Source organism: Hyalella azteca, unplaced genomic scaffold (genome assembly GCF_000764305.2).
Source record: "Hyalella azteca isolate HAZT.00-mixed unplaced genomic scaffold, Hazt_2.0.2 contig10704, whole genome shotgun sequence".
Classification (NCBI taxonomy): Eukaryota; Metazoa; Arthropoda; class Malacostraca; order Amphipoda; family Hyalellidae; genus Hyalella; species Hyalella azteca.
This window is the reverse complement of record NW_025940731.1, coordinates 1-10,679: the sequence shown is the minus strand read 5'-3', so window position 1 is coordinate 10,679 and position 10,679 is coordinate 1. Positions and strand designations below refer to the sequence as shown.

The window sequence follows — 10,679 nt, the reverse complement described above, 5'->3', positions numbered from 1 at the left end:
AATAGGGATCAAAGCACATACAGAAGCACATACAATGTTAAGAGAGTATGAGTGATACCAATGAAAATTTCCAGAAACTTAGTGCAACAACAAATAGATGGAATTTTGATCCAACTTTTGGCAGATTGGAACTTTACCAAACCTAATAAGATAAAATGCAGGACAGTTCTTCAAAAATAATTTAAGAGAATGACCAGTTTGCCTTATCAAAGTTTTTATTGTTAAACAAAATAATTTTCTTTATTGGGAACTTATCATCATGGCCATAGAGATTGCTAGCCTAATATGAGAACTTTTTATAATGCATTTATCAAAAACCCAATCAATTAAAATTATTAAGGTAAATCGCATACAGCTTGCAAGAAGTCAAATTGCCTTTCCATTTGTCCTCATTCATAAATTAGCATTTTTTCATTGAAGTGCACAAATGGATGTTATAACTGATAAATATAAAATTGCAATACTGAACCATGCAGGTAATAGAAAGACACACAAATTTGTAAACAGTTTTAACTACATGTACCTTATCATTTAAAATGGAAATAAACTGAAATTGTTACCTTTGGTAGAGCTGAGGACGAATCAGTAAAGCATTTATTTCCATCACCAACATCAGCCGAGCAGCTGGCAAGGGCAGATCGTGATATGGCACTGCGAGATTTATTTCGAAGTGATGATGCGGAGTGACAAGGATTCACTTGAAAATCATCTGACTTGCTTGCTTGTGGTTCTTGACAGGATAAAGGCAAAGGAATAAATAAAAGAGAACTTCTTTTATCTTGAGTAGAATGAGACATATCAAGATTAATTGAAGAGCAATGCTGAGGTTTATTTCCTAAGGACTCCTGGGTCAAAGGAAAATCCTTCAAGCTACTCAATGAGCTGAGTGATATCTCCCTAATGGTCTTATTCTCACTAGACTCAGACTTATTGGCATGAGTTCTGAATTGGCAAGGCAAGTTTTGTAATGTGCTATCAACTGCACATGAACATGAGGATTCAGATGCACTTTCAGTGGATGATTCAACAAGCTCATCCAAAGAGCTTCCCATTCCACTTGTTTCACCATCAGTTGTTGTGTCGGGATAGTGTATGCTTGCAACCTGGGAAAATCAAACAGGTATGAGTCAAACAAACAATAAAGTCATAGTGTATCATACAATAAATAAAAATATTCAATGTTTCCTGAAAACAATTGATTTGTTGCATTCACTTCCCTGGTAAAACATTATTTTTAAACTGTAATGGGAACATCCAACAAGCATAGAAATCAAATGAAGCTAAAACCAAAAGGCATGATAGAGAAGCAAATAAATTCATATAATTACTGACCCGCTTGACCATTCTTCTATTAAGAGCCAACAAGTCTTTTCTAGGACCTCTGTAACTCTTGGGTTGGGAAGCCCATCTATCGGAAGGGCTGAGAAAATCTTCAACTTCAGTGTCATCTTCATCAAATGAAGAATTACCTACTTTATACACAATATTATTCACTTTATTAGTTTGATGAGGCATGTTGCCAGGAAGGAAAATGTGCCTACCAGAAGATATGTTGCTCTCAAGGTTCAAAGAAATTTTATTCATCTGTTTGGGAACAGAAGGTTGCAATCTACTCAATGCATAATCTGCTGGAGTGTTATTTAAAATCTTTGACAAACAACCTATTTGAGGTGTTGCTGAGGGATTTTCACTTGCACTTTTTCTGGATTTGATGGATGCATTGTCAAATGATGTAAGTAAACCATGATCAAAATGAATTGACTTGGACAAACTGTCAGCAGCATTGAGATTTTGTTTCAGCTTTCCTGTCAAAATTTCAGGATTTTCAGGATTGAGTAGATTTGAATGCTCACTTTTTGCAGCCTTATTATCATTTTTAGACACATTTTGGATGTAAATTAATTTAGCTGAAGGAAGAGATTCAGGCAAGCAGGTAGCAACTGTTTCAGTGGAAATGAATTCACTATTCAACTTGTTCTCTTCTACAGAGTCTTTAGTTGAATAACAGCACTGTACTTCACAAATGGGAGCTAATTTAGTTTTATTTCCAACAGGGATTTCACCAATTGATTGATGATGGCAAAATGCGTTGTCAGTTGTGGCCAGAATAGATGTGCTGAGTTTTCTCAAACTGCATGTAGATTTTTCAGGTTTGAGGTTGTTTCCTACTGCTTTAGAGAAAATTGCATCATTTTTGATTGGATGCTTTGATAACTTTTCACCAAATGTTTGAGTAGAAGTTGCAGTTTTTATGGTAGGCAGAAATGTTGAATCAACAAATGTAGATACTGTAGCTTTATCTTTGAGGGCGGTGGGTTGGAGAGGAACACATGGTAATGTTGGAGGAGCAGGCTTCATATCCTCAGATGACCAGCGACTAAATCTTGACATCACGTTACAGATCTGAAAAATTAAGAAAATAATACTATCAGTATTATAGAGTGAATACCAGATCTTAACAAAATTAGAAGTTTTTGAGATATAAACTAAATTTAATAGGTACCTATATAAACAAATGATAAACACATCATAAATAACACACTGAGGTTCATGATACATATAAATATACAATTTTGAAATCAAAAACTAACTTGGGAGCTTAGAAAATGGATGTGAACATTTGTCTTTTCCTCAAACAATGACACTAATCTAATATAAAGATAAACAACAGGTAAGCTTTTGAAGCAATAAAGAATACCTAATGATAAAAATACTTCAATGAAGTACCGTCAACCAAGGCTACTCGGGACAATTTTGAACATTTTTCATTCATAACTTCTTGCCATGAAACATTTCATAAACAAGTTTAGGCTCATTTCAAAGCTCTTTGCAAGGGCTATCACATGGCTTCTCCAAAAAATTCCATATGCTATTTGTAAGGTGCCAGAAGCAAAAAAAAAAGAGTGTCCCGAGAAGCCCCGTTTGACGGGGCTACTCGGATACTTGGGGCACTTGACACTTGGAATAAAACTCAATTTTAAAACATTTGAAGCATGCAGAGTGTACTCATCCATTACTAACAGTACTCTGAAGTCCTCCTCTTTCATTGTAGATGATGTAGAGGTAGAATAAATGACATTTTCTGTGATTTTTACTTGTTTTTCCTTTATTGATATGATATTACCATATACATTAATTACCGTATTATTGATGCGATATTACCATATTATTGATGCGATATTACCTTATCCATGAACATGCCATCGAGCATTTAGCATAACGATCTTGTCCACTGCAAGCTTCATATCAGCAGCCTTATATCATTTTTTCTGTATCTGTAAGCTTACAGGACGGCTTGCAATTTCACACCATTTTAATTGGGTTAAGTGAATTTACTATAAAAAAAAATCGTGAAAAACATAGGTACCTGAAACAGAAAGGAATGTTTTAGTGACAACCATCATATGTTTTGGAGAAATAAATCATAGTTTAGGTCAATTACTTTTCATTCTATGATGCCTGGTGCACAATTCTATATATGACATTCTATGCACAATTTTGTGATGACCGATGATGCACTAATTTTTCGATAAGTGAAATTTTTTTGCTGAGCGAGGTTAATGTACGGTAATCAATATTCTTTGTTTTTTTAATCAATTTTTTTCTTAACTGGAGCCTTTGCTAACTGAGGTTCTACTGTAAATGTGTTTTTGGGGGTGTCCTGAGTAGCCCCACCATGCGGAAATGGCCGCCATTTTTTTTGGATCGAGGTATGTAAATTCTGCAAATAAAGTTTTCATGCTGACACTTGTCTGCCACTTTTTTCTAAGCAAAATTTTTTACTATGGCAAATATTTTTTTACTACAGACCTTAGCAGAAGTAACTTTTCAAAATATCATTTTCACCATTTTTTCATGAATTTTTAAAAGCTAGCAAATGTAGTATTTTTTAACTTCATTTATACTACATAGATAGGAAAAATGTTGACATTTACACACCACTATATTTAGTTTTGCAATATTCCAATTAGTTTTGCTACTAAAACGGTTTTACGCCGTGTCAGACTGTCCCGAGTTACCTTGCCCATTCCGAGTACCATCAACCGGGGCTACTCGGGACAGGTGGGGTAACTCGGGACAGTCCTCTGACACGGCATAAAACTGTTTTAGTAGCAAAACTAATTGGAATATTGCAAAACTAAATATAGTGGCATCACAGAAAATGTCATTTATTCTACCTCTACATCATCTACAATGAAAGAGAAGGACTTCAGAGTACTGTTAGTAATGGATGAGTACGCTCTGCATGCTTCAAATGTTTTGAAATGAAGTTTTATTCCCATTGTCCCGAGTAGCCCTGACTGAAGGGGCTACTCAGGACAATCTTTATTTTGCGTCTGGCACCTTACAAATAGCATATGGAATTTTTTTGACAATGCCATTCAATAGCCCTCGCAAAGAGCTATAAAATGAGCCTAAATTTGTTTATGAAATGTTTCATGGTAAGAAGTTATAAACAATTATTAGCAAAAAAATGATTAAATCTGTCCCCAGTAGCCCCAGTTGATGGTATCGTATGGCATCTCCAAAAAAATTCCACATGCTATTTGTAAGGTGCTAAACGCAATATAAAATGAGCCTAAATTTGTTTATGAAATGTTTCATGGTAAGAAGTTATAAACAATTATTAGCAAAAAAATGATCAAATCTGTCCCCAGTAGCCCCAGTTGATGGTATCGTATGGCATCTCCAAAAAAATTCCACATGCTATTTGTAAGGTGCTAAACGCAATATAAAAGGCTCCTGAATTAATCTGGAAATGGGTAAAAAAGGGACACTTGAAATACCTAAAACTCAATTTCAAATATTGGAAGCATGCTGAGTGTACTCATCTATTACTAACAGTACTCTGAAAGCCTCCTCTTCCTTTGTAGATGATGTAAATGTAGAATGAATTTTCTGTGATTTTTACTTGGTTTTTCTTCATTCATATAATATTACCTTATCCATACATTACCGTATTATTAATGTGATATTACTGTATTCATGGACATGTCATTGAGCATTGACAACGACCTTGTCCACTGCAAGCTTCATATCAGCAGCCATGTAGCATTTCTTCTGTATCTGTAAGCTTACAGGATGGTTTGTAATTTTGCACCATTTTAATTGAGTCAAATGATTTCACTATAACAAAAAAGATTGTAAAACAACATACCTGAAACAGGAAGGAATATTTTAGTGACAACCATCATATTTTTTTGGAGAAATAAATCATAGTTTAGGTTAATTACTTTTCATTCTTTGTTGCCCAGTGCTCAAATCTGTGACATTATATGCTCAATTTTGTGATGACTGATGCAGTAATTTTTTATTAAGTGAAATTTTTTTCACTGAGCAAGGTAAATGTAGTATAGAAAGTATATTATGGTTTGAGACTTTTAAATAAGTCTGTGAATGTATTAGGAATCCTTCATGTATACTTGTATTTGCTGATTCTAAGTGGTAAATACATTATTAGACAATTGATTTAAGAGATGATTTAGACACATAAAAACTAATTCTGACACAGTGTCCGACTTATGATACACAGCCGTGACATGACACAGGGTGTTGTATTCCAACACAGCTCACACGGGGTGTCGGAATTACGAATTACGATTTTGAAGCACCGTCAGAATTAGTTTCACAATATGCCGCATTTAGTCACACACGGTGTCAGACGGACGGAATTCAGCGATTTTGTAGATTTGAATTCTAAAGGCTTTTAAATAAATATGGCAACAGTTTGCGACGTTTCATCATCGCCACACTCAGCATAATGCAGGTTTTCGGGGAATTTTCCCGCGCATATTGAGTTTTTTTTAACCGAATGGTTGGCGCAGCTCGCACAGTCATCTAAATATTTTTTTCTTCGCGCAGGCGTTTGCACAGATTCCGGTCATCCATCACACCCCGTGCAGAAGTCGGCGCATAATAAAGTTTGTCAAGGAACAAACAAAAAACTCATAATATCCTATATGCGTTTAATTATCCATCAACAATATATGATTTTCCTTTATATGGAAATTTTCCTAAAAAAAATATAGAAATTCATTCCAGAAAAAATTTTCTACAAATTCCTTATGGCAACATCCAACCGTCGTTTGTTTACCTTTTGTATCTAGGCAATCAGTTATTCCGACTGGACGTGACGCAAGTGGTAAAGAACCAAGTCCTCACAAATTGAACCTATGACGAATGAAGTAATCAAGTACCAAGTATTAGTGTTAGATGGCAGGTTTAGCTTATTCTATATATACTAATAGTGTGCCAATAGATTAGAGGTTCTACAGTTATTGAAAGGAGTCAGAGATAATTTCATTGTAATTGATGGGAAAATAGTTTGTGTGCGAAATCTTTTGTAAATAAAATATTTCTTGACACACCATCATCAGAAATTTCCAATTGAATGGTATGGCAACATCGTCTTTATAGACTTTTACGTAATACTGATACATCGCCATGTCATGTGATGTGTCCTCTTGATTGATTGAAGCCATTCATATTATACAAATGCTTGTTGTTCATCTTAATCGTCTATATAATTTAATAAGTAACCTCCAAAGTTGCAAAAATCAAGAACTGATAACTAAAAAAAAAGTGCCATGCCTGTATTTTTGTTTTCAATGGGTTTGCACCGCACAAACCCATTTCTCCAGCCTGGAGGATATCGGGAATGTAACGTATTTCTGACATTGACATTCGGGTTTGTACTATTTGCCAAAGTCAGTCCTTCGTTAGAAGGAACCAATCTCAAGCCATGTGGATTGTTGCCTTCTACTATTCAGTTTTGTAATTAATTTCCAACCGAATTGTGATCTATGAAAAAAGAATAAATATTCATATCATTGCCGACTCTTAGAAACTGAGTTAACACATTACAAATCTAGTCAACGTGATGCAGATATTTGTTCGTGTGTGATAACGTTGCCGCGCATTCATCTTTAAACAACTTTAGGAGCACGGCGCAGGCTGGTGCACAGTGCACTTTTTTACCGGGATATTAAGGCGCACGGCACAAATTGATGCAATGATAATAAAAATTCCCGTGCACCTGGCACATCTTCCTGACCATGGCATCATTGCTGGCGCCGGGTGATTAGGGTTTGGCATGGATGCGTGTTGCTGAGATTCAAATTGATCATTGGCATTCAGAAGGTAGGCTAGTTATTATAGCTTTCCAGCCTAGGCACGTAGGCAGGAAGCCCTCAAATGTATCTGTGTCATTAACATGTAAGTCGTCCATGTCATCATTATTGTCATGTACCTCAACCTCTGTACTTGGTAGGACAGTGTCATTGAGGCTGAGAGGTGGCATTTGAGACCAGGTTGGCATTGCACTTGAAGAGAGATTAGGCTTAGAGAGTGAGGATTGGTCTCGGAGCAGTCAGATGATACTGAAGCAGCATCCCCTTCCCCTTGTTCCTGCGTTTTGGCATTTTTCTGTAATTTGACGGATTCAACTATTAAAGCAATGCAAAATTCAACTATCAATGCAATAATCTCAATTGAATATTCGTCGTCACACGTCGATAAGTGGGCAGAAAAACTTACACACGTCCGTTGTCAACCGTAGCTTAAACCTTAAACCGGAATCAGGCACACGCCCACACGAGACGGACCTTGTTACCAACTGCCGCGCTCGCAACACAGCTACCACTGACAACAACTCTTCCGAACCATACGTACGCAAGTCCGAAAATTGTAGCGGATCAAATCAGACTCATTTACATGATTTAGTATAGCCAGGGCCATGGTTGATTGGACATGCGTGGCCCATCGCCATTACCTGCAATTTTCTCAAAGTATTTCTCACAGCTGATCATTTAATCCAATCTACCCAAGCCTACTATAATGCTATATGGCTGTTTTGATTACTTAAGTAAATGTCCTGATGGACTTTGCCTTGAACTCAATTGCAATTAATGTGATATTCAAGAAGATTGAACAACAATAGAACTTGCGACGTGTGAATGGATTCGTAAAATAATTCACGTGTATAATTGAAGCTCCGAAGACCGTGTTGACAAGTGGTCTAGTGTATCTAAACGATGAGGTGTGTTGCACACGCGTTATACCAGGCGTACTGTAGAGTCGTTTTACCATCCAATGTTGTGTGAACTGATGAATTCATCGTTGATGGTCGACGTGATGGCTAGGCCAAATCTTTGACAAGTCTGGATCATATTCTGGGAACTGCCCCAAACTTCCTGCCGCAAATAACTTATATCTGACGGTGGAGCTCAGTACAGGGATCTTGGTACGTTATGACCTTAGCGTCTCAGCAACATGGAGCCACTGGATGCCATAAGAAAGTAACGAATTATTGTGTTGTGGTTAATATTTAGACTGGAAAATCCGTATTCCTGATCCTGCGATTATCCTTTTATTCTCAACGCAATGTTATGGTTAACCATCCTTATTAATGAAGCAAAACTATCGAATATGTGACCATCTAGCACTTGTTGATCTCAATGAAAACTCTTAAAAAAATAAAATGCGATTATTCCGATAACTGTAGCGACTCTTAGCCCGGTGACGATGAGCTTGATCCGTATAACCTCATTGGAAATACATGCAATGCATGTTGCACGCTCTCCCGCAACAATACTGCCCAGTACAATGGAAGTATGGGAAGACCGTTGTGACGGCTTATTGTATGTTGCACGCTCTCCCGCAACAATACTACCCAATACGGTCGCTTCATCAATTTATTTTTGATAATGCAGCCATGTGATACCGGCCTAAATACTGCCATTTCATCAATTTATTTTTGATAATAGCAGCCGTGTGATACCGACCTAAATACGGCCATTTCATCAATGTATTTTTTATAATAGCAGCCGTGTGATACCGACCTAAATACGGCCATTTCATCAATGTATTTTTTATAATAGCAGCCGTGTGATACCGACCTAAATACGGCCATTTCATCAATGTATTTTTTATAATAGCAGCCGTGTGATACCGACCTAAATACGGCCATTTCATCAATGTATTTTTTATAATAGCAGCCGTGTGATACCGACCTAAATACGGCCATTTCATCAATGTATTTTTTATAATAGCAGCCGTGTGATACCGACCTAAATACGGCCATTTCATCAATGTATTTTTTATAATAGCAGCCGTGTGATACCGACCTAAATACGGCCATTTCATCAATGTATTTTTTATAATAGCAGCCGTGTGATACCGACCTAAATACGGCCATTTCATCAATGTATTTTTTATAATAGCAGCCGTGTGATACCGACCTAAATACGGCCATTTCATCAATGTATTTTTTATAATAGCAGCCGTGTGATACCGACCTAAATACGGCCATTTCATCAATGTATTTTTTATAATAGCAGCCGTGTGATACCGACCTAAATACGGCCATTTCATCAATGTATTNCTCTAATACACATCTAGATGTGTATAAGAGACAGCATATGTTCAGTCTTAAAATGCCTAGCAAATTACGGAGCAGGCAATAAGTCCAGCAGCTATCTCAATCAATCGTCAGTTATGGAAAGATCGGGTTCCAAAGACCGGATCCCTTGTGAATCAGGTCACGAAAAGTTCAAGAATCGGCAACAGGCCATGGGCCTGTTGCCGACACTTCAACGCCGACACTTCTATTCTAATAAACGTCCAACTGGAAATATCTTAGTGAAGATAATTTTATACAGCACGTACGATGTTCAATTGCAAAAAGCATGGCTGTGTAAACGATTACTAGCTTATCACATTAGTGCTTGCATTACAGCATGAATGTAATAAGAAAAATGAACGTAAACACCCACCTACGTACAAACGCCCAACATGCATGTTATCTCTCAGTGAGCAAGCAACATAGGCTGCATTTCTTCACCTCCCAAGAGATATGGATTACACATTTCATGGCAGGCAGCTTTGTTCTACTCAAGTCGCTGCCTAATTTTAATGACACAACGTCAGGTTAATTATAATTATCAATGAATACTGAACTAAATTATATTTAAACGAGCAAAAAACTTATTGTGTAACTTCTATCAATGAACTCCCAAGACTACGCGCTACAGTCTAACTTAATTCGTGAATTAGATCGTCTGCTGTTAATTCCTCTTGTGACATTTTAATTGAAAACATAATAACACTTCATCCACGCATCGTGTAAGTCTAAAACGATGCAACTCGTGTGCATGTGACGTGACCTTATGCAGCGGCGTAGCCGACTTCTGCCGGTCGCGCCTAAGTCTTCATTTGTGTTGTTGAAGTCGGCCTATAGCCGGTCACGCATCAGGGTTGCTTCCTTAGATTTAGAGCCTCTAAATTAGAGGCCTTAGTATAAGTGAATATATTTGACTATTGAACCTGGAAATTTGAACTTAAGTTAATTTGCATACAAATAGTTCATTGATGGGACGATACAATTTGATCATGGGTTTGGTCGTGACTACTCATGTGGTCTCCTTTCATTTACAGCCAAACAGATAGCATCCCGTTCACGTATGTTCAGATATTTACTAAATATTTCTGTTCAAGTGCTTTCGATTATCTTTAGTCAAGATCTCCATTCATATATGAGCCACGTATCTGGCGGCAAAGTACTTTGCCTGACGTCTGTCATCCGACGTCTGTCATCCGACGTACGGTCTGTCATCCGAAGTCTGCATGTCATCCGACGTCTGTCATCCGACGTCTGTCACTCGACGTCTGTCATCCGACGT

The 10,679-nt window shown here is 37.1% G+C and overlaps 1 protein-coding gene across 2 annotated transcripts; it reads right to left on the bottom strand.

Annotated features, from left to right (window-relative positions):
• Positions 1–512: 512 nt before the first annotated feature.
• LOC108677169 lies at positions 513–7,598 on the bottom strand. 2 transcript variants are annotated; one of them, XM_047882553.1, is made up of 3 exons: positions 7,537–7,598; positions 1,333–2,403; positions 513–1,103 (listed from the first exon to the last, which is right to left on the bottom strand). In XM_047882553.1, the coding sequence occupies exons 2-3, from the start codon at positions 2,389–2,391 to the stop codon at positions 528–530; spliced, it is 1,635 nt and encodes a 544-aa protein (XP_047738509.1). In that variant the 5' UTR covers positions 2,392–2,403; positions 7,537–7,598; the 3' UTR covers positions 513–527. The 2 variants fall into 2 exon arrangements, with proteins under 2 accessions (XP_047738509.1, XP_018020825.1); XM_018165336.2 differs by lacking the exon at positions 7,537–7,598 and adding an exon at positions 3,185–3,248.
• Positions 7,599–10,679: the final 3,081 nt, after the last annotated feature.